This window comes from Anolis carolinensis, chromosome 1 (genome assembly GCF_035594765.1).
Source record: "Anolis carolinensis isolate JA03-04 chromosome 1, rAnoCar3.1.pri, whole genome shotgun sequence".
Lineage (NCBI taxonomy): Eukaryota > Metazoa > Chordata > Lepidosauria > Squamata > Dactyloidae > Anolis > Anolis carolinensis.
The window spans coordinates 54,756,816-54,782,435 of record NC_085841.1 but is presented as its reverse complement, the minus strand read 5'-3'; the positions used below and the strand labels follow the sequence as shown (position 1 = coordinate 54,782,435).

The following is a 25,620-nucleotide window of genomic DNA, read 5'->3' as shown; positions in this document are numbered from 1 at the left end:
ATCCTTTTAATCAGTTGAGTATACACTAGGTATGGGCAAACTTCAGCCCTCCAGGTGTTTTGGACTTCAACCTGTGCTGGACGGAGTCACACTCTCCCTGAAGACACAGGTCCGCAGTCTGGGGTTCCTCCTGGACTCATTGCTAAGCCTGGAGGCCCAGGTGTCAGAAGTGGCCAGGAGGGCTTTTGAACTTGTGAGCCAATTGCGGCCATATTTTGAGAAGCTGGACTTGGCCATTATGGTTATGCCTTGGTTACATTCCATTTAGACTTCTGTAACGGGCTCAACATGGGGCTGTCTCTGAAGAGTGTCAATTAGTTCAGAGATATGCAGCCGGGTTATTGACAGGTGCCAGACCCAGGGAGGGTACTACCCCCTACTAAAGCACCTGCACTGGCTGCCAATATGTTTCTGGGCTTTAGAAGGTTTATTTATGTTTTATTTTAATGCTGGTTTTATAGGTTGTTGTTACATGTATGGTTCATTTGTATTATTTTTAAAATGTTATGAGCCGCCTTGAGTCCCATTTAGGGAGAAAAGTGGGATACAAATTATTATTATTATTATTATTATTATTATTATTATTATTATTATTATTATTATTATTATATTTGGGATCTGGGTTTTAAAGTATGCTAGTATATCCAGACTACTCACTTTCCAGGATTACCAGGATGCTCAGAACCACTAACATTCAGTATGCAAAGGACTATTTTTAGATTTAAAACGCAGCCTCATTATGAACTATTATTTCCACATAAATTATAAGCCACAGTTTTGCCTGAATGAAAATGTCTTTGCCTGCCAAGGAAAAGAAGGAAGAGAGGAGATCTACCAAACCTCCCATGGGAGGGAATTGCATAAACTGGGATGTCTTTAATAATTGTATTATTTACAAATAAACAGATATACAAGCAAAGGAATACCCTTGCAGCAGGCAACATATCTAAAAATCCTAAATCAAATCCCAAGGGAAGGGACTTCAAGATGCTTCTTGTTCAGTAAAATAAACTGATCTTTTCTGAGTTTCTACTTATAGTTACAATGGCAGATAATAGCTAAAGTATTTCCCTGCCTTCCTCAAACCATTTCTGAGTCGCATCACGTTTTGAAGACTTGAGCAGTAAAGGTTATTTTGTCAAATCACTGACTGACATCAAGTGACATTTTGTGCAAAAAGACAGTCATTAATAGTATTTGGCATCCCAAACTCACAACACCATTCTGTCCTGAAGAAACCCAATTAGAAGATGTAGTAAAAATATTACAGAAAGTTCATGCTGTAGACCCACAAATGTAGCTTTTATCTTGCTGTTCATATTACGCAATAAATCAAGCAAGTACATGATGTTTTCATCTATTTACAAACTGGTGTTGTGAGCCAAGTTTCAGGCAATTATGAGAGGATTTGAAGCGCAGAGGAAGTACCAAATGCTTCCAAAGAGCACATCAAAAACACCAAAGTACAATTTTTCTCCCTCAAAGTACACTCAGGAGAGAATAATATAAAAATGTTACTACCAATTTCATCTTCTAGTACAGAGAGTATATGTATTTGATGATAGCAAAAAACGCCTCATTTTTTCTAGTTAACTAAAAAAACTTGGAAAGTATAGTTAACAGTTGTTCTTTAACATACACACTTTAGAAATTAGGTTTTATATGGGTCTAGAAAGTAATTTAGGATTGGAAAGTCAACTGATGCTGGTCATATTTTTATATAATAAAAGTATTTGGCCCCTATAGCTTGGATGAACTTCAGTACAGAACAGTACAGATGAATTATAAGTCCTCACTTAACAAATCTAAAGTTTAATATGGTTATATGGCTCTTTTAACTGATTCTACTTTGATAGAGATTTTATCCAATTTATATACCTGGTTATTATGATAATGTTATTATTGTCTTCATGTTGATGTATTTTATATATTCTTTATTTTATGTATGGCATCGTTGTGTGCTATTTTGTAAGTCGCCCCAAGTTCCTATGGGAGATCATAGGTTTTTCTTGGAAAAATATGTTCAGAAGGAGTTTGCCATTACTTTTCTCTGAGGCTAAGAGAATATGACTTTCCCAAGGACACCCAGTGGTTCACTTTGATAGGTACCAAAGTTACAAGAAGCACTGCTTGAATATCAAGCAAAAAGTGGGTGCTATTAAAGCTGACTGGCACAATTTGGGGATCACAACCAGATACAGTGAAGACATCTGCCCTTGTGCTGTGCTACTCTGTTGCTGAATACACATGCCCAGTGTGGAATACATCTCACCATGTTAAAACAGTGGATGTGGCTCTTAATGAGACATGCTGCATTATCACGCCCCACACCACTGGAGAAATTATACTGTTTAGCTACCTGACATCCGCCAGGAAGTAGCAGCCAATAATGAAAGGACCAAGGCATTGATATCTCTGGCCCATCCTCTGTTTGGATATCAGCCAGAAAGCCAACACCTTAAATCAAGAAATAGCTTTCTAAGATCTACAGCAGTGGTTTTCAACCTATGGGTCCCCACGTGTTTTGGCCTACAACTCCCAGTAATCCCAGCCAGTTTATCAGCTGTTATTATTTCTGGGAGCTGAAGGCCAAAACATCTGGGGTCCCACAGGTTGAGAACAACTGATCTACAGATATACTCACAGGAACACCTCAGCAAACGAGAGTCCAAAAGTAGCAGGCTAAAACCTGGAACCTCAATCAGTGGCTGATATCAGATGAGAAATTCCCCCCGGGTACACAGAAGACTGGGCGACTTGGAAGGCGCTGGACAGACTGCACTCTGGCACCACAAGATGCAGAGTCAACCTTAAGAAATGGGGCTACAAAGTGGAGTCCATGACATGTGAGTGTGGAGAAGAGCAAACCACAGACCACCTACTACAATGCAGTCTGAGCCCTGCCACATGCACAATGGAGGACTTTCTCAAAGCCACACCAAAGGCACTCCTAGTGACCAGCTTCCATATTCAGTTTCCATGGCCAAGTGGGAATTCAGAATCTTAGCCTGATACTCAAACCACAATGTGATCCAAGTTTTTGCAACCACAACAAGAGTATTCCAATTTAGCTATACGTATATAGTTTGAAGTGTAATATTAGGGTCTCCTGGAGGGCTCTTATTCACAAAATCACCATAACTCCAAGGTGAAGCAACAGCAAGTAACAACACAGGAACTATTTAAAATTACTCCTGGTTCAGAATTAGAAGCATTTTACTATTGTTAATTGCTGCTCAGAAACTGTGTAGGTGCATGCTGAAACCCATACTTCACAACCCAAACATATGCCAGTTCTGTTAATTTCTATGGAATTCATTTTTTTCCTCGTGATTAGATGTAGCAGAAATTATCACCATTCACCAACATTAGAAAAACAAAGGACAGATTGTGGAGTATCCCACTTTCCCTATCACAAACATTGGTTGACTATGTTTGGCCTGAGAAATTATGCCAACTTACAGCCAGGCCTCTTACTTAACAATAACATAGAGGCCACTGTTTTGCTGATTTTCTTTTAGCAGAATAGAGAATTTTATCAAATGTATGCTGTTTTTATGTGCTGCCAACATGAGATAATCCAAGATGGTCTATGGATAGAAAGAGAAAAAGTGGAAAGTGGATTGTGTGGGTGTCTGAGTTACTATGCCACCTCAAAGGCATGTTAGAAAAGCAAGTGACAACCATGCTATGCTAAATTAAGCATACATAACAAATGTGCCCAGTCTAGTTATTGCAATCCTGGCAATAACAACAACAACAACAACAACAACAACTCTATTTATTCCTACTCTGTTTTATCTCTCCCAAAGGAAACTCGAAGTGGCTTCACATAAAAGCATTAGCATACAATTTAAAATATACAAATACGCAAACATTGAAACAGAATTAAATATAAACAGTATGAAAAAGTCACAGTTAAAATCCAATTAAAACATTAAAACAGTTAAAATCTAATTAAAAATAACTGATGGAAGGCAGGTATCATTCCTTAGTGTCTCCACTCCTTAGTGGTCATTGGTTAAAAATGGCCTTATCATCCAAGATGATACTGGTGTCTGAATGCAATTTAACTTAAGCATCATTGTGACATCATTTTCTAAATCTGTGGCACTACTTTCAGAAAGACAAAAAAGACAAATCAATATTAAAGATCTGAACACTGAATGCTACGGAAAGCACAGATAAGTATTGAAAGGTCAAATGCTACATTTCCCCCCTTCCATCCCACTCTGCGCAACAATCTGCATGAAGAGTTCTGGAGAACACAAAAGCCTGCTCATTCGTCTGTGACATTTAGATTGATCCTAGTCAAAGTATTGCTTAACTATGGAATTTTAGAAGATGAAACCTGACTGTAATGCAAACCCATCTACATTTCATTTCTAAAGTTGTGTGTGAATGTTGCCTTTTGAAACAAAATCTTTACATTTCCTGAATGCATGAAAGAGTTAAAACTAAAAGGAAGAGAAAGGCTTCTGGTGCCACCTAGTGTTTCTTAGTTCTTTCAATTCCAGTATGATTCAGGTGTACCAAACTGCCTGTTACCAGAGTTTTACAAAATAAGATTGAAAATTTTACAATTACATATAGTAAAAGCAAATTTGTTAAAATAAATACTTTAGCCTTCCCCTTTGTGAGTGTATAACTTGCCCAAGGCCACCCAGTTGGTTTTCATGGATAAGTGGGGATTCACCCCTTAGTCACTCACACTCCTAGTCCAACACTAAACAATACCATACCTCATTAGAGTGGAATATAAATATTTTAATGAATTAATCAATAAAATCTCCCTTATTTGAAAAGAATGTTGGTTCTGACCAGCCTTTGCTGAGATCCAGCATGGTTCTTAAATTCTCAACAATACTTTTCAGAGTTGATTAGGAAGGGGAAACTAAAATGGTTTCAAGCCATTCCAAACCATTGTATATATCTTGTGAGGTTACACCGCAGAAATATATTTTTGCCCAAGTGATGTAGGGGATCCAGCATAAGATGGGATGTTAGCTCTCTTCCATCCTGCAATCATAGCTAAAATTTGCTCCAGAAAGCAAGAAAGCCCAAGGAGAAATGTTTCATTAGTGCTGGAGGGTTGGTGGGGAATATTTTTATGATTATCATGTAGGATTTTGACCTAGCACTTCTGTCATGTACACTTCTCTTTGACTATCAGCTAGATCAGGCATGGGCAAACTTCAACTCACATAAATCCCAGCCAGCTTACCAGCTGTTAGGAATTGTGAGAGTTGTAGTACAAAACACCTGGAGGGTCAAACGTTGCCCATGTCTGGGCTAGATCAATTTTTAGGACATGGTGTAGCAGTGATTCCTGTAGGTGGAAAATACTAAATACATTGTAATAATATTTCAGTGAAATATCCCTTGCTATTCTTCAGGAAACTTGCCATCTGATATTTTGTAAAGAGAGACCAGTTTGTTCCCACTGCTAATATGTGTGTCATATATCTGCCAAAATAAGGAAAGATCTGCCAGAATGACTGAACCAGACTACAAACTTCAAAAAGTTAGTTGCTTTTATTATTTAGAAACCCCCAAAATTTATTATGTGATCTTAAATGTGGGGAGAAGAAAAATAATGTTTTGCATATTAAAAGTGGAATATAATTACTACAGCTACATGAAAGTCAGGTTTTATTTCCCCATGTAGTAGAAAATATCACAACAGTTTGTAACAAGTATGTACAACATGTAAAATGACAAGAAAACAAAGACTTGGGTAAACTTTTGGGGCTGCTACCCCAATTGATCATAAAAGGAAAAGGAAAAGGAAACAGAAGCTATGGCTTACCAAAAAAAAAAAATCCCAAACTGATTTGGCAAGAATGCTGTTATCATCATTAAGCATCTGGATGGCTCTCAGATGGAAGATGGAGTAAAAATTTTTTTCCTGCTGCTTCAAAATAATATGTTCCAAAGCAATGCATGCAAATTACACTAAATAATAGTATAAATCCTAAAATAATATTATAAGTCCCTTATGAATCCCTCTTTCTACTTCCTTCCTAAGGAGAAGCCTAAGGAAGGGAGAGAAAAGAAGGCTGAAGCAGCTTTGTTTTTGCCTCACAAGGCACGCATGCAAATGCTTGAGAGGCGAGGAGGGGACAGACCCTATTTGCAAACAACACAAATATAGCATCCCTACTTTGCAGATTTTCACTTTTCGCAGGTGGTCGTGGAACATAACCCCCGTGATAAGTGAGGGAACACTGTACATCTTATTCTACTGTGGGAGGTTGTAGATTCTTCTTCACTGATGGTTTTAAACAGAGATGTGACAGACTTCTCAAAAATGGTTTAATTGTGGATGTTCTCAAAATGTATTTAATGTTTGAGTCAACATGTTGACAAGCAATTGATATTATTTAACATGCCAATCTTAAGGTCTAAGAAGGCTAGTATGGCCCCCTCTCTGCTCTCCTTCTATTGGCAAGCAACCATCTTTTTGTTTAAACAGAATTAAATATGGAATCCCTTGCAAGGAGGCTTCTTATTAGTGGGTTTGTGATAGCTATCCATGTATCTATATTATGAATTCTTTTACCTTTAAGTGTTGAATTTGCATTTGGAAGATATAAACCATACAAATAAATGAATATTGTCTCTTACTAATATTTTGATGACAGGCCATTTCTAAGACAAATGGTGTAAGCAATGTCTTTTTTTGCTTCTTATAGGCATTCAATTAACCAGCAGATACTTGTTAGGTTCTAATAGATCTTAAATCATACTTCCAACTAGGGTGTCACTGAAGGCTTTGTAGTATTTGCAAATATGAAGTATATGCCCAGGAAGAATAAGTGAATTCAATCATAATTCTCATTTCCAAATTTAGAACAGTATTTGAAAAACAACAACACTTAGCCAATAATATGGGACATAGAGGTTTAGTCCCACAAAGTTATATTAGGTTGTTGCAGTTAAGTTAACAATGTAACATAGTTTGGCAGAGTTACCTGCACACTTGTAAACAATGTGTACAGATTTCAGCCACACAGCCTCTGAGGATGCCTGCCATAGATGTGGGTGAAACGTCAGGAGAGAATACTTCTGGAACATGGCCACACAGCCCGAAAGACATACAACAACCCTGTGATCCCGGCCGTGAAAGCCTTCGACAGCACAATCCCTATGAGAGATCCTAAATATTGCAATTACATCTACTAATATGGCCAGGAGGAATAAGGGGTGATCTAGTCTTCTTCATGGTCACATAAGTACCAGTTCTGACATTGGCAGAGGTGCCCACACTACCAGCTGATCTCCCCTCCTTTCTTCTGGTCATAGAATCATCGAGTTGGAAGAGACCACATGGGCCATCTAGTCCAACCTCTTACCATGCAGGAAAAGCACAATCAAAGTATTCCTGACAGATGGCCATCCAGCCTATTTTTAAAAGCTTCTAAGGAAGGAGCTTCCATCACACTTTGAGGCAGTGAATTCCACTGCCGAATATCTCTTACAGTCAGAAAGTTCTTCCTAATTGTCAGGTCATTACTCCGAGTTCTAGACTCTAGGGCAGCAGAAAACAAGCCTGTTCCCTCTTCCTTATGACATTCTTTCAAATACTTCTATGTGGCTATCATGTCTCCTCTCAACCTTCACTTCTGCAGGCTAAACATATCCAGCTCTTTAAGACACTCCTCATAGGGCATGGTCTCTAGACCTTTGATCATTTTAGTTGCCTTCCTCTAAACATTCTTTCAGCTTGTCAATATCTCTCTTAAACTGTGGTGCCCAGAATGGGACACAGTATTCCAGTTGAGGTCTAACCAAAGCAGAATAGAGAGGCACAATTACTTCCCTTGATCTAGACCAGGGGTCCCCAAACTAAGGCCCGTGGGCCGAATGCGGCCCTCCAAGGTCATTTACCTGGCCCCTGTCCTAAACTGTAGACTTAGGGTTGACCTAAGTCTACCTGGTCTTTGGAGGTCTCTTTACTTACGTGTGGTCTTATGAGATCATCTAGATGGTCTTTGAAGGTCTCTTTGCTTAGCTACGGCCTTCTGAAACCATCTAGATGGTCTTTGAAGGTGTCTTTGCTTAGCTACGGCCTTATGAGACCATCTAGATGGCTTTTGGAGGTCACGTTCCTTATCTATGGTCCTATGAGACCATCTAGAAGGCCTTTGAGGGTCCCTTTCCTTACCTATGGTCTTATGAAACCATTTAGATGGTCTTTGAGGTCCCTCTCCCGATCTATGGTCTTCTTCTGATGGCCTTATCAGATCACCTAGATGGTCTTTGAAGGTCTCTTTGCTTAGCTACAGCCTTATGAGACCATCTAGATGGCTTTTGGAGGTCACTTTCCTTACCTATGGTCCTATGAGATCCTATAGATGGCCTTTGAGGGTCCCTTTCCTTCTCTATGGTCTTATGAAACCATCTAGATGATCTTTGAGGTCCCTTTCCCTATCTATGGTCTTCTGATGGCCTGATGAGATCATCTAGATGGTCTTTGGAGGTCTCTTTGCTTACCTATGGTCTTATGAGATCGTCTAGAACTCATAAGACCAAACTAAGGCCCGTGGGCCAGATGAGGCCCTAGAAGGTCATTGACCTGGCCCCTGTCCTAAACTTTAGACATAGGGTTGACTTAAGTCTGAAATGACTTGAAGGCACACAACAACAATCCTAATTTTGGACTATTTCATCCTAGTCCGGCCCCCCAACAGTCTGAGGGACAGTGAACCGGCCCTCCACTTACAAAGTTTGAGGACCCCTGATCTAGACACTATACTCCTTTTGATGCAGCCCAAAATCCCATTGGCTTTTTTTGCTGCTGCATCACATGCTGGCTCATATTCAATTTGTTGTCTACCAAGGCTCCCAAGATTTTTTTCACATGGACTGTTGTTAAGCCAGGTGTCATCCATCCTGTGTCTGTGCATTTCATTTTTTCTGTCTAAGTGTAGTATCTTACATTTCTTCTTGTTGAAATTAATTTTGTTAGTTAGAAAGCCTTCGACAACACTTTGTTAGTTTTGCATAAACTTATCAGAAAGGGATCCTGCACACCCAGGAAGGATGGCGGCTCATCTCCCTTCTTCTTCCTGGATACACAGATGCCCCATTTTGATGTCAATAGAGGCATCTGTAATGTGCAGGAGCTGTCATGGAGTTCTGTGGCCAGCTAGCAGCTGCAGCCATATGGTGGAAGTAAAGTGTGCACCACCCAAAGGAAGGGTTGTGCTCTTGGACTGTGTAAACAACAGCCTTAGATTCAGCATGAATGTGTCAGATCCAAGGCTATTTGGGGCACATTTACACTGGGCTAAACTGCCTGATGTAACCAGCCAATATAACATGTAGGCTCAGAAAATGTAATTTAAAAAAAGAAATGACACGTGTTATGACAATGCAGAAGTGACACACTCCAGTTCTCAACAGGTTGCCCCAATAAAAAATTCTTCTTTGGAGGGAACTTTTAAAGTAATTGTGGTATGGAGGTGCCCCAAGAGATAATAACTGGCGCATATTTTGTTTTATTTTACCTGATTTCGTTCTACTTTTTCCCACCTCACTTCTGGCAATCTGCACTTTTGGGGATTTGTATAAACGAACCACAGAGGTGCCAAGTTGGGAGTGTAATGAGACCCTACGTACAGGAGGTAGAACAGTCATAGCAGAGCCCTAACCAAGTATGAACTTGTCAGTCTTTGAAACTTACCCTGTCCTTCAAGCTCCAGCATTACTAACATTTATGGCATTCCATGGTTGTACCTATTGAGTCATCGCATCTTATATTCTTCCAGGCAAGTTCAGCAACATTTTGTTAATAGATATCCATTTGATGCGCAGTAACCCCCTTCTTTGTGAGACTGTGAGACAACAAGGACTTTAGTAATGGTATACATGTCAGTAGGAGAGTAAACCTACTCTAGATTTGAGCCTGAACTTTTAAGGAGCTCTTCAAAGTGTTGAAACCTATTGCCAAAATAGGCTGGGCACATCAGACAGTTCCTTTAAAGTTCAAGCTAAAACCCAGAGAGGATTCATAGCCCTAGTGATGTGGGAACAATTGCTGAAGCTCTTCATGACTGGTAGTTTTCACACCAACTTAGATTCACAGTTAAAATAGTAAGAAAAATCCTACAAAGAAATAAGTTCATGTCAAAACAAAGTTAACAGAATCTAGGAACAACCTATTGTGTGCCTCAGGAAGGACAAAAATCTCAGAAATATCTTCAGCCCTTGTTAGCTTTCCATTACAGGCAGTCCTGGAGTTACTGACATCTGACTTACATCTGACTCATAGTTAAGAAAGGGGGATAAGACAAGAGGAAGTGAGAGGAAATCTGTTCCTAGGAAGGGAAATTCATCACCAATCCTTGCTTTCACAACAAGCCAAATTCTTCATAATCCAATTGTTACAGGGACAGCAAGTGAGAAGAAAACTTCTAAGCACAGACAGAAAAAGAAATGTCACAGGGGTCTTAACCCTTCCCTGTGTTATCAAAAGTGAATATATATACTGGGTTGCTGTGCGTTTTTCCAGCTGTATGGCCATGTTTCAGAAGCATTCTCTCTTGACATTTCACCCATATCTATGGCAGGCGTCCTCAGAGGTTGTGAGGTTGTGAGCCATTGAAATCCACAAGTATGTAGACAATTTCAACAGAAAGGAGGAAACCATGAAAATTAACAAAATCTGGTCACTGGTATTTTTAAAAAAACAAAACTCTAAAATCAGGACAGTAAATAAAGAACAACACTCTGAAAACAGGGGAATTCCAGACACGAAACAATCAGGGCCAGCTAACACCTCCCAACAAAGGATTCCCTCAGATGGAAAGCAGCCAGGCTTTGAATCTGCAATGCCATTAAATGGTAACCAAGGTGATAAATTGCAACATTCACACTTGGCTCAAACACGAGTTTTTTCTCCCAACCTGGACTTTCCACAGATATATAAACCCCACTTGTGTAGTTTCCACCAGACCTCACAACCTCTGAGGATGCCTACCATAGATGTGGGTGAAACGTCAGGGGAGAATGCTTCTGGAACATGGCCATGCAGTCTGGAAAACTCACAGCAACCCAGTGATTCTAACCATGAAAGCTTTTGACAGCACATCATTGAATACATACACATAGACACAAACACACATGTGTCTGGTGCTACACTTTGAAGAGATCAAGAAAAGGTGGTGAGAATATACAGAAGATCTGTATAGGAAGGATAATAATATAGAGGATAGCTTTGATGGTGTGGTGAGTGAATTAGAACCAAACATTCTGAGGAGTGAGGTTGAATGGGCCTTAAGAAGCATTGCTAATAACAAGGCCACAGGAGACAACAGGATCTCAGCTGAGTTGTTTAAAATCTTGATGATGCTGTCAAGGTGATGCATGTCATATGCCAGCAAATATGGAAAACACAAGAATGGCCATCAGACTGGAAAAAATCAATTTATATTCCCATACCCAAAAAGGGAAATGCTAAAGAATACTCAAATGTTCATACAGTGGCACTTATTTCCCATGCCAGTAAGGTAATGCCAAGATCCTGCAAGGCAGACTCCAGCAATACATAGAGCGAGAGTTGCCAGATTTCCAAGCTGGGTTCAGAAAAGGCAGAGGAACGAGAGACCAAATTGCCAATATCCGCTGGATAATGGAGGACACCAGAAAGTTTCAGAAAAACATCTATTTCTGCTTTATTTACTATTTTAAAGATCTCAACTGTGTGGATCATAATAAACTGTGGCATGTGCTTGGTGGTACGGGGATACCAAGTCACCCTGTCTGTCTCCTGAGAAATCTGTATAAAGACCAAGTGGCCACAGTAAGAACAGATCACGGGACAACAGATTGGTTCAAGATTGGGAAAGGAGTACGGCAGGGCTGTATACTCTCACCCTACCTATTCAACTTGTACACAGAACACATCATGCGGCGTGCGGGGCTTGACAAATCCAAGGCTGGAGTTAAAATTGCTGGAAGAAACATTAACAACCTTAGGTATGCAGATGATACCACTCTGATGGCTGAAAGTGAGGAGGAGCTGAGGAGCCTTATCACCAAGGTGAAAGAAGAAAGTGCAAAAGCTGGGCTGCAGTTAAACATCAAGAAAACCAAGATTATGGCAACCAGACCGATTGATAGCTGGCAAATAGAGGGAGAAATCGTGGAGGCAGTGACAGACTTTATATTTCTAGGCACGAAGATCACTGCAGATGCAGACTGCAGACAGGAAATCAGAAGACGTGTACTTCTTGGGAGGAGAGCAATGGCCAACCTCAATAAAATAGTGAAAAGCAGAGACACCACACTGGCAACGAAGGCTTGCATAGTTAAAGCAATGGTATTTCCCATAGTAACCTATGGATGCAAGAGCTGGACCATAAGGAAGGCCAAGTTGAAGGAAGATAGATGCCTTTGAACTTTGGTGCTGGAGGAAAATCCTGAGTGTGCCTTGGACTGCAAGGAGATCCAACCAGTCCATCCTCCAGGAAATAATGCCCAACTCTCACTGGAGGGAAGGATACTAGAGACAAAGATGAAGTATTTTGGCCACTTCATGAGAAGACAGGAAAGCTTGGAAAAGATCATGATGCTGGGGAAAATGGAAGGAAAAAGGAAGGGATGCAGACCAAGGGTGAGATAGATGGATGGTATCCTTGAAGCGACTGGCTTGACCTTGAGGGAACTGGGGGCGGCGACGGCTGACAGGGAGCTCTGCATGGACTGGTTCAGGAGGTCACAAAGAGTCGGAAACAACTGTGTGAATGAAGAAGAAGACACTTTTAAATGTATGTGTTCCCACTTACATAAAAATTCAACTTAAGAAGTAAGCTACAGAACCTAACTTGTTTGTAGGAGCCGCAGTGGCGCAATGGGTTAAACCCTTGTGCCGGCTGAACTGCTGACCTGAAGGTTGGGTTGCTGACCTAAAGGTTGCTGGTTCGAATTCACGAGACAGGGTGAGCTCCCGTCTGTCAGCTCTAACTTGGGGGGAGATGAGAGAAGCCTCCCAGCTAACACATCCCGGCATCCCCTGGGCAACGTCTCTGTAGACGGTCAATTCTCTCACACCAGAAGCGATTTGCAGTATGTTCTCAAGTCACTTCTGACATGATAATAAATCTTATCTGTAACTCGGGGACTGCCTATAATCTCAGAGCAATGAGGTGCTTGATAGATCACAGTTCTATCACCAAAATATGATATTTTAGCCATCTTTGAGTCTAGCTTCATAGATTTTTATCCCTTCCCACAATGAACCAATTTTACTGAATTTGTCTTTGAAATAACATTATTATTCCACTCAATTCAAAGAGTCTTCCAATTCTATGTTTGGTTTCAATCTTAAGAAGCCAAACACAAATGTCACATCTTTATACCACAAAATGCTCTTGGCTCCATAATCTAAAACACATAAAACAATAATCATTAGGAATATTCATCTTTTTTCTTGTCCACTGTGAAGTGATAATGAGATTAAAACTTGTTTTAATGCCAATTTTAATGAAATCACACTTAATATGACATTTACAGAGAGCAGTTAAAGTATTGAAAGGATTCACATGTTGCTGCTCTTTGAAAGTTTCATTTGATGCTGTGCAAGTATACCTGCACGAAATAGTACGACAAGATCCATAATTCTTTGTTGTGTTCCCATGCTAAGGAATCCTGGGACAAAATGAAGTGAACAGAATTTTCTTCTGAAGCCCTCTACTCCAGCTGTTCTCAGTTCACCAGTGTTTGGACTCCCAGATGCTTTGGACTTCACTTCCCAGAAACATCTGCCCATGTACGTTTGCCAGGGATTCTAGGAATTGAAGTCCCAAATACTTAGAGCAGGGGTCCCCAAACTAAGGCCCGGGGGCCGGATGCGGCCCTCCAAGGTCATTTACCTGGTCCCCGCCCTCATTTATAATATAATATTTTATATCAGTTTTAATAATATATTATATATACATATGATATTGATAATATCATATTATACAATGTATTAATAATACCATATAATAATATTAATTACATGTTATATATTACATATAATATTACAGTATAGTGGTATAGTTCAATATAGTAATATATAATGCTAATATTGTGCTATGCTGATAATATAATATATTGTATGTACATACAGCTGCTCTGAGTTCCCTTCGGGGTGAGAAGGGTGGGATATAAATGTAGTAAATAAATGTAGTAAATGAATAAATAAATAATTTTAGACTTAAGCTTGCCCACTTGACTTGAAGGCACACAACAACAACAACAATCCTAATTAACTTGACTATCTCATTGGCCTGATAGGTTTATGTTGGTTAAAATTGTTTTCATTTTAAAATATTTTATTGTTCTTTCATTGTTGTTTTGCACTACAAATAAGATATGGGATTTGTTCATATTTCTTTTTCAAATGATAATTCAGTCCCTCAACAGTCTGAAGGATTGTGGACCGGCCCTCTGCTTAAAAAGTTTGAGGACCCCTGTTTTAGAGCAATGTTTCACAAACTCTAGTCTTACAGGAGTTTTGGACTCTAGTTCCCAGAATCCCTTATCATTGGCCATGGCAGCTGATGTTTCTGAGAGCTGAAGTCCAAAACATCTGGAGGAATGGAGTTTGGGAATCAATGATCAAAGACTGAGAACCACTGAGCTAGTCTGCTCCCAATAACTACATCTCCTGAAGCAGCCTAAATGATTGTCTACCCCAGTTTCTCAAACTGTGCTCCCCAGATGTTTTGGACTTCAGCTCCCACAATTTCTAACAGCTGTTAAACTGGCTGGGATTTCTGGAAGCTGAAGGCTATAACATCTGGTGGAGCAGAGTTTGAGAAACACTGGTCTACACCACAGAATTAAACTGAACAAATCATCTCAACCAGGGTGGTAAGAGCGGTTTGAGGGACAGAACAGGATTCTGGGAAACAACTGTTTGAATCCCCACTTAGCCATGGAAACCCAATGGGTGACCCTGAGTAAGTCACGCACTCTGTTTTAGAGGAAGGCAATGGCAAACCTCCTTTAAACAAATCTTGCCCAAAAACTCCTATAAACGTATTGTTATTATGTGAACTTGAAGGCACATAGTAACAATAACTATCCTTTCTACTCAGAGTATGTTAGTGTTTCACCAAACTACTCAAACTTCCCAAAGAAAGCCCAGGACTTATAAGATTTTTTTGTGTGTGTCAGGAGCAACTTGAGAAACTGCAAGATGCTTCTGGTGTGAGAGAATTGGCCATCTGCAAGAACATTGCTCAGGAGACCCCTGGATGTCTGATGTTTTACCATCCTTGTGGGAAGCTTCTCTCATGTCCCCACATGGGGAGCTGGAGCTGACAAAGGGAGCTCACCCACTCTTCTCAGATTCTTGTGCCAGCAGGACTTCTGGCACAAGAGTTCAACCCATTGCGCTACCAGGGGCTCCAACTTATAAGATGAAGTAAGGACAGAGTAGTGTGAAACAGCTACAAATGTTTGTCCAGATATTCCTAGGTATGTGCCATTTAAACACAGTACAAATGAATGGAGTACTTTCTCCTCATCAATCTCTCTCTCTCTTTCTCTCCCACACGCCCAAAGGTTTCTTCACGAGTGTGATATTTTAGGGTTGGAAAAAAAGACAGTCTTTCCACCACGAAAGTGACACTGCTGACATCTGTAGTTCATTGTTATTATTTTACATTAAAAAGAAACATGCTGGGAGACCCGTTTCTGCATCTGTGATGTAATGCTTAATTTGGCCCTAAGTTTAAAACTACAGGCTATAAGAAAACTATCTAGGAAATCTGCTACAGTCCTTGAAGAAATCTGACAGCATTCATTTTGTATTAAGTGCTGATGTTTTATACTATGTCGTATGAAAGAAAAGCCAACACGTCAGTGTGAAGCTGAAAGAGAAAGGTTAAGGGAGGAAAATTGTATTTCTAACTGTAGCAATCAGCAACATGGGCTCTTCCAAAGGATTTTAAATGCACTGCCCCATCTGTGTTAATACAGAGATTGACATTCTTATCTATATAAAATGAATGTTTGTATGTTTGTATGTGGCAGCTTTCTGATTGGCCGGCACTTTCACAGGCCACTGTGACCGCCAGGAATCACTGACATGGACCAAACTTGGCACGCTTAACCCCCATGATGCACTTTACGGCCTGGTGCCGTTGGCGGGACGATGGCCCATTGGTGATGGGATTTGTAGTACTTTCAATCGCTACAACTCCCACAGGCCACTACGACGCCCAGCAGTGACGGAACTGAACCAAATTTGGCCCACACAACCCCCATGAACCCCCATGAACCCCTTTCCGTCAGGGGTAGATTGGGGGAGGATGGACCAAGTAGCTTCACTCACTTCTTCCTCTGAGAGTTGTAGTTCACCCTTAAACAGACAGCACTGAACCCAGCCGACTTCGGATCTGGACCAAACTTGGTACACTGCCTGATCATGCCCGACTGAGCATACAGGCAGGGTTTCAGGGTGATTGTCCTTTGGCTCTGAGAGTTGTAGTTCACCCTTATACAGATAGCACTGAACCCAGCCAACTTCACATCTGGACCAAACTTGCCACACAGGTTTCTCAAAAGACCCGGGCACCGCCGGGTCCCCAAGTTAGTAGAATATAAATTGTTGCACAAGGAGCTACCATGGGAAGCATGAGAATTAAGGGTGAGTAATTACAAGCACTTCGCTTTATTAAAGTCTGTATGCAGGTCTCATGCATGTTTTTAGAAGGCAGTCTATCAGGTCAGTGAGACTTCAGGTGCAAACCAATGCACTCAGACTTCCTGAGAGTAGGTCCCATTTAATTCAATGGGCTTACTTCTGAGTTGATCTCAGATAGACAACACCATTAGTTCTAGCCTAGTGCGTAAGGTCTGCCTCCAGTTCAAGACAGACTTGCTTCTTGGTTCCTTACTTGATCAGTCATATGTGTATTTTCCCATAGATCGCTTCGGTTCAGTGGGATGAAACTATATAAGCATGGAGTGCTGTGTGGTTTCTGGGCTGTGTGGCCGTGTTATAGCAGCATTTTCTCCCGATGTTTCACCTGAATCTATGTCTTGCATCTTCAGAGGATCTTCAGAGAATGCCAGTCACAGATGCAGGTGAAATGTCAGGAGAAAACATGCTAGAACATGGCCATACAGCCCGGAAGCTACACAGCACCCAGTGATTCCGGCCATGAAAGCCTTCAACAATATATATAAGCATGCTTATAGATACAGTCCTAGGTGAGCATGCATGAAACATGTAAGCCTTAAAGATCTCAGTGAGAAATTAATCTGGAGGAAAGATGCATCTGATGGTACCGGATTATACTTGCTTGTGACTAAAGCCCACAGAGAACAATGGGAATTACTTTAGAGCACCTTTTTCCAAACTCAGGTCTTCCAAATGTTTTGGACCTCAGTTCCCCTATTCCCTGACCATTGGCCAAGGCAGCTGAAGCTTCTAAGCCTTGAAACCCAAAACATCAGAAAGACTAGAGTTTGAAAACCATAATCAGGAAGGCTTCCATTACAGCGCCTTCTTGATATTCAAGCCTAAAAGTACAGTACAGGTTGAGCATCCCTATCTGAAAATCTTGGGACCAGAAGTATTTGGGATTTTGGGACAATATTTGTATATAATGTACATAATGAAAGATCTTGGAGATGGGACCCAAGCCTAAACATGAAATTCATTCATGTTTCATATCAGAGGAAGAAAATACGTTAAAGAGCCTACAACCATTTAGAATCGTTTACAATATGTGTGTGACCATTCAAATGCTTTAATGAAAAGCTATGTTTGGCTTGCCACTGGAAAGAAACTAAGGCTAATAACAATCAGACCTACAGTTCCATCCTTAGGTTTTCTGGGATTTTTCGTTTTGGTTGTTTGGCAAGAGAAAACTCTAGTACACTCCTTGGAACTATCGCAGAAGAGATCTCTGGAACAATATCCTCAAAACATCATGAATGTACTGGAAAATGAAGCTGTGGTGGTTAAAAGTAGTACAGGTGGAATATCTCTTATCCAAAATGCTTGGGACCAAAAGCATTTTGGATTTTTTTCAGGTTTTGGCGTATTTGCATTTGCATATACACATATAATGACCTATCTTGGAGATGGGACCCAAGTCTAAACATGACATTCACTGATGTTTCATACATACCTTATATACATACCGTGAAGGTAAATTTATACAATATTTATAATGAGGTTGTACATGGAACAAAAGTGTCTCTAATTCAGAAAAGTAGAGACACCTTTGCACCAGCAGAAAAGCAAATGTGTCTCTGCTTCAGCCACCTATCAGGACCATTTTCCCTTCAAAGAGATAGGGCAGAATATAAATAAAGTTGTTGTTGTTGTTTTTATTTTTTGTAATAGTTTGGAATTCCAGAATACTCAAAATGTATTTATCTATCCAGGAGATTTAAGGATGCTTCTCTACACTGTAGAATAAATGCATTTGTACACCACTTCAACTGCCATGGCTCAGTGCTATGGATTCCTGGGAATTGTAGTTTGGTGAGGCACCAGCACTCTTTGACAGAGAGGGATGAAGACTTTGTCAAACTACAGTGCTGTGGAGGTGAGAGAAGTGTCAGGTTGCATTCATTCAACAATGTAAATGCACAGTGAAACAAGTGCTGTAATTCAAACTACACAGTTACAGCAATATGATTTCCCTTTAAATGCTACAGCTTCTTCCTAAGAAGCCAACTTTATTGAGACCACTGCTTCTTAAACTGGTTCCTGAACTCAAATGGGGTCCCCTTAGCTCACAAAAAATTGGCAGCAGTAAAAGGTTTTTACTCCTCCACCCCACATTTCCATACAGCCGTTAACGACAGGGTGCAGAAATTACAGTGGACACTGTAGAAAATGCTTCAGCTACCCTTCACTTAAAAACGTACCGGGTAGGAAAGAGTCATGAGCAGAAAGTTTTAAGAAACCCTGGTTTAGGTTGCTGTGATTTAGCAATAAGGCAGAAGAGCCTCTCATTGAAAAAACAACACCAAAAGAACACTAGGAATAGTTGCCAGTTCATATTCCTATAAGCTTTCAAACTTCCAGTTTGGAGAGATGATTGATTAAGCAGTTCGAAGTTCAGCCCAGCTTGAAACAGAAAGTTCACTTTTTTGTAGGAAAAGTTCCCATATGTTAGATGCAATTAAAGCTTCCGTCGCCCTAGGTTGAAAGGACCAAAAGAAATTGGACATAAAGGCTTGGTACAAATATTTAGCTAACTGCCCCCTCCAAGACTATATTAGCAAAAAGAAAAATTATTACAAGGCCCAAATCAGAAAGACCCAGGAGGCAAAATGGAAAGGTCTTATTTCTAGAACAAAGGGGAAAGATACATATAACGAAATAAACCAGATTATCCTTATGATCAAATAATCATAATAAGCATAGCAAAATTAGTAAACTGTTCCTGGGGAGAGGGAGGAGGGAGAAAAGGGGAAAATGATGTAAAACTGAGTACAGGATGATGAAGAAAACAAAATCTATATATATAAAAATGAGTGATGGCATCACGGCAACCCACAAAACAACAAAACTACAGGCCCCCCAACCTCGAAATTTGACAACACAACCCATCATCCATGCCTCTAGGTTGATACAACAAAAAGAAAAGAAAAGAAAAAGTCCTACTTAGAAGGAGAGCAATAATTGTTTTTATCCAATTGCTGCCACTTAGAAGGCTAAGCTCCGCCCACTTGGTCTCCTAGCAACCCACTCAGCCCAGTGTTAATAAAAGAATAAAAAATAAAATAAATACAAATAATACAATAAAATAATTAAAAACACTAAAAAATTAATACAATAAAATAGTATAACAAAATAACTAAAAATAATACAACAAAATAATAAAATATAATAAATAAAAAAGATAAGTTACAATAAAATTAATTAAAAAATACAAATAATGTCAAATAAAAATTCCACAACAACTTTTAACCAATACCACCACCACTTTGCCACAGCAATGCGTGGCTGGGCACAGCTAGTGAGTAATAATGTCCCCTCTCACTCACTTTTGGGAACCTTAGGCTGATTGATATGTATAAGATGAATGAAAATTTTAGTTACAGTCAATTAATTTTTGCAGTGTTTAAACTGTAGAAGGGAGGGAGAAACCAGGGAGAAATGATTGTAAGTGAGTTGCTATGAGTTTTCTAGCATATATAGTCATGTTCTAGAAGCATTTGCTCCTGATATTTCACCCACATCTATGGCAGGCATCCTCAGAGGTTGTGAGGTTTCTTGGATACTATGCAAGTGAGGTTGATATATCTCTGGAAGGTCCAGGGTGGGAGAAAGAACTCGTCTGTTGGAGGTAAGTGTGAATGTGGCAATTAATCACTTTGATTAGCATTGAATAGACCTGCAGTTTCAAAGCTTGGCTGATTCCCATCTGAGGGAATCCATTGTTAGGAGGTCTTAGCTGGTCCTGATTGTTTCCTGTCTGGAATTCCTTTGTTTTCTGAGTGTGGCTCAGGACAGTCAATAAGGATTTACTGTCCTAATTTTAGAGTTTTTTAAAAATACTGGTAGCCAGATTTTGTTCATTTTCGTGGTTTCCTCCTTTCTTTGGAAATATTCCACATGCTTGTGGACTTCAATGGTTTCTCTTTGTAGTCTGACATGGTGGTTGTTAGAGTGGTCAAATTTCTGCATTCTCAAATCATATGCTTTCAAGGAACATGAAAGACACTGCAGACTAACTCAACCAGAGAAGTCAGTCATAGCAAAGCACTTGACAAACCAACAGAAATGCTGGACCACTCTAACAACCACCATGTCGAGTACACAGAGAAGCCACTTCAAGCAATTTCAAAAGAATGGAGGAAACCATAAAGATGAACAAAATCTGGCTACCAGTATTTAAAAAAAAACTTTAAAATCAGGACAGTGAATAAAGAACAACACTCTGCAAACAGGGGGATTCCAGACAGGAAACAATCAGGGCCATGTAACACCTTCCAACAAAGGATTCCCCCAGGCAGGAAGCCACTCCTTTTTGTGTGAGGAGTGACTTGAGAAACTGCAAGTCACTTCTGGTGTGAGAGAATTTATCGTCTGCAATGATGTTGCCCAGGGGACACACAGATGTTTGGATGTTTTACCATCCTTGTAAAACTCATGGAGCTGGAGCTGATACAAGGAGCTCATCCGCGCTCTCTGGATTCGAACCAGCAACCTTCAGGTCAGCAACCCACCCTTCAAGTCATCAGTCCTGTTGGCACAAGGCTTTAACCCACTGCATCACGGGGGCTCCTTCAATGGGATTAACCAGAGCTGTAGCGGGGGGAGGGGGGGAATTAGGGGTTAACCCCCCCCCCCAAAAAAAAACTTTTACAGGGTTTTTTTAAAAAATCTGGTTTACTCATGAATTTTAACTGGTTAACCAAATCCCCATGAGTGTCCACTGAAGTTTATCTGTCTTTAGCAGGGGTCCCTAAACTGAGGCCCATGGGCCCGATGTGTCCCTCCAAGGTCATTTATCTGGCCCCCGCCCTCCGTTTTATACTTAAGCTCGCCCTAAGTCTGAAATGACTTGAAGGCACACAAAAACAACAACAACAACAATCCTAATTAACTTGACTATCTCATCAGCAAGAAGAGGCCCACACTTCCCATTGAAATCCTGGAAGGTTTATGTTGCTTAAAATTGTTATTTTAAAATATTGTATTGTTCTTTCGCTTTTTTTTTTTGCACTACAAATAAGACATGTGCAGTGTGCATAGGAATTTGTTCGGTTTTTTTTTTTTCAAATGAAAATTCAGCCCCTCAACAGTCTGAAGGGGACCGGCCCTCTGCTTAAAAAGTTTGAAGACCCCTGCCATAGAGGGAGCTCCTCCGCGCTCTCCCCAAGATGGATTTGAACCGGCAACCTTCAGGTCAGCAACCCAACCTTCAAGTCACCAGTCCTGCTGGCACAAGGGTTTAACCCACTGTGCCACTGTGGTTGAACCACGGAGGGGGGGGGGGCTCCTTCAATGCTAATCAAGGGGATTAATTACAATCCTCAGCACTTGCCTGAAACAGACAAGAATCCTTGCTCCCACCCTGGACCTTCCACGGAACTTCACTTGCTTCACCCCCCAGGCAAGAGACAAACCTTTCCAATGCTAATTAGGGCGATGAACTGAAACATTAACGCTGGCTTCCAACTGACAAAGGACTCTTGTCACACCCTGGACTCTCCACAGATATATATTTTTTCCTTCCTTGCCTAGTTTATCCATGCCTCACAACCTCTGAGGATGCCTGCCATAGATGTGGGCGAAACGTCAGGAGAGAATACTTCTGGAACATGGCCACACAGCCTGAAAGACATACAACAACCCTGCTTCACTTGCTTAGTTTTCAACAGAACCCACAACCTCTGATAATTTCCCCTCCTCCCCCAGGCAGGAATCAGCCAGGCTTTGAAGCTGAAAGGCTTTTCAATGAATCAAGGTGATTAATTGCAACCTTCACACTTGCTTCCAACAGACAAGAGTTCTTTCTCCCACCCTGGATCCCTTCCACAGATATATAAACCTCAAAATTGGCTTAGTTTCCAACAGATCTCACAACCTCTGAGGATGCCTGCCATAGGTGTGGGTGAAATATCAGGAGAAAGATATCCATACAGCTCAGAAAACTCAAAGCAAAAAGCCTTCGACAACACAAGGAGCATTTCTGTACCTTGTGTATGGAAAAGGGAAAGTTGATGAGAAGTCCTGGCTTGGGCAAAGTTGGGCAAACTTTTCTTCAGGGGGTTTGGGCTTGCACTTGCACTTGGAGGGGATTCTTGGGTCTGTGAGGGCGACCACTTGCGCTCTGGATCCTTGTCCTTCTTGGCTGGTTAAGCTGGCCAAAGATGGGTTGTTGGATTGGTTTGTGGCTATTATAAATGCCTCCTTGGGTCAGGGGTCAGTTCCATCCTGCTTTAAGCAGGCAGTAGTAAAACCATTACTAAAAAAGACCTCTTTAGACCCATCTGTATGTAACAACTACAGACCAATTTCCAACCTCCCATTTTTGGGCAAGGTTCTGGAGCGGGTGGTTGCCATGCAGCTCCAGGAGTTCCTCGATGACACTGATTTTCTGGACCGCTCGCAGTCTGGCTTCAGGCCAGAGACGGCTTGGTCGCCTTGGTGGATGACCTCCGCAGGGAACTGGACAGGGGGAGTGTGACCCTGCTGGTTCTCTTGGACATCTCAGCGGCTTTCGATACCATCGACCATGGTATCCTTCTGGGGAGGCTCTCTGGGATGGGGCTCGGTGGCACGGTTCTGCTGTGGCTCCAGTCCTTCCTGAAGGGCCGTTCCCAGATGGTGAAGCTGGGGGACACCTGCTCGGACCCCTGGCCATTGACCTGTGGGGTCCCGCAAGGGTCTATTCTATCCCCCATGCTATTTAACATCTACATGAAACCGCTGGGAGAGGTCATCCGGAGTTTTGGAGGGTGTTGCCATCTCTACGCAGATGACACGCAAATCCACTACTCGTTCCCATCTGACTCCAAGGAAGCCCCTCGGATGAGTCCGCTGTGGCGGACTGGATGAGGAGGAACATGCTGAGGATCAATCCTGACAAGACAGAGGCCCTCCTGGTCAGTCGCGCGTCGGATCGGGGTATTGGGTGGCAACCTGTGCTGGACGGGGTCGCACTCCCCCTGAAATCACAGGTCCGCAGTTTGGGGGTCCTCCTGGACTCAGCGCTGACGCTTGAGGCTCAGGTGTCGGTGGTGGCCGGGAGGGCCTTCGCACAACTCAAACTTGTGCGCCAACTGCGACCATACCTCGTGAAGTCTGACTCGACCACGGTGGTGCATGCCTTAGTTACCTCTAGACTGGACTACTGTAATGCGCTCTACATGGGGCTTCCCTTGAAGACGGCCCGGAAACTACAATTGGTCCAGCACTCGGCTGCCAGGTTAATTACGGGGGCGAGTTACAGGGAGAGATCTACTCCCCTGTTCAAGGAGCTCCACTGGCTGCCTTTTATTTTCCGGTCCCAATTCAAGGTGTATACCATCACCTATAAAGCCCTAAACGGTTTGGGATCCACCTACCTTCGTGACCGTATCTCCTTCCACAAGCCTACACGATCCCTTCGCTCATCAGGGGAAGCTCTCCTGTCCCCACTCCCGATATCCCAGACCCGCCTTGTGGGAACAAGGGAGAGGGTCTTTTCTGCTGTGGCCCCCCGATTGTGGAATTCTCTGCCCGCGGAGATTAGGCCAGCCCCAGCCTTCAAGAAAGACTTGAAAACATGGCTCTTTCGCTGCGCTTTTGGAGAGTAACCATTTTATATTTCTTTTCCGTTGCTCCCCCTAATATCTATCCTCCAGAATACCCCACTCCCTTATGACCCTGTTCTCCCCATGTAAGCCGCCCCGAGTCCCCATTGGGGAGATGGTGGCGGGGTATAAATAAAGTTTTATTATTATTATTATTGCACTTCCGCCATTCCTCACAGCCTCAGGCCCTTTCCTTTTCCCCCTCAGCCGCTTAAGCGGCTGAGGGGGAAAAGGAAGGGGCCTGAGGCTGTGAGGAATGGCGGGAGTGGGAGCCCAAACCCTCTGAAGGGAAGTTTGCCCACACCTGCTCTTCCTCGGCGTTACCTGTAGAAGTAGTGCCCGCAGAACATGCCCAGCAGCATCCTGCACCCGAGGGGCGCCAGGCGCGGGGAGGCGCGGGAAGCCAGCAGCAGCGACGGCACCAGGAAGGCGGGCAACTCCTGCAGGAACCAAGCGCAGCGGGCAGGCAAGTGGGCGCCCTGCCCCGACGCCGGACCCTCTCGCCGCCGCTTCGGCTTGCCTTCCTCCTCCCTTTCCTCCTCCTCCTCCTCCTGCTCATGCTTCCCGTAGCGAATGGGGCGCCGGCTGTTCCGACGCAGGTGCAGGAGCCCCAGCGCGGCCAGGAAGGCGCTCAAGGCGTCCACCAGGATGGGCGAGCAGGGCATGGTCCGCCGTGGGTGGGCAAGGCGAAGGCGGGAGCCACGGGCCGGCCATTAATAGGAGCTGAGGAAGAGGAGGCGAGGAGAGAAGAGGAGGGCGCCCAGCCCCACCCCCGCCCCCAGCCCAGCCTCCTCCCATCCACCCCCCTCCTCCTCCCTCAAGGGTCCCCTCTCGTTTCCTCCTCCTCTTGTGTTATCGAGGGCTTTCATGGCTTGCTGTGAGATTTCCCGACCCAAACTTGGCACACATCACCCCCATGATCCACTTTACGGCCGGCTGCAGTTTGCCCACGGATGATGGGATTTGCAGTGCTTTCAATCCCTTCGGCTCCCACGGACCACTGAGTCGCCCACCAGTGAGGAAACTGGACCAGACTTGGCACACCGACTCCCCACGACCGACAGACCACACTGGAGAATGTGTTGCAGAAGGCTTTCATGGCCGGAAGCACTGGGTTGCTGTGCATTTTCCGGGATGCCTGACTATGTTCCAGAAGCATTCTCTTCTGACGTTTCGACCACATCGACTCCCCACGACCCACAGAACATACTGGAGAATGTGTTGCAGAAGGCTTTCATGCTGTGCATTTTCCGGGATGCCTGACTATGTTCCAGAAGCATTCTCTTCTGACGTTTCGACCACATCGACTCCCCACGACCCACAGAACATACTGGAGAATGTGTTGCAGAA

The 25,620-nt window shown here is 42.4% G+C and overlaps 1 protein-coding gene across 1 annotated transcript in view; it reads right to left on the bottom strand.

The window, feature by feature from the left end:
* The window catches only part of srd5a2 (steroid 5 alpha-reductase 2), a 42,231-nt gene extending 17,199 nt beyond the window's left edge, over positions 1–25,032 (bottom strand). The window contains exon 1 of the mRNA XM_003215965.4: positions 24,595–25,032. Within this exon, the coding sequence (XP_003216013.1) occupies positions 24,595–24,935 (341 nt within the window). The 5' untranslated portion in view covers positions 24,936–25,032. The remainder of the gene's footprint in view (positions 1–24,594) is intronic.
* Between the last annotated feature and the right edge of the window lie 588 nt (positions 25,033–25,620).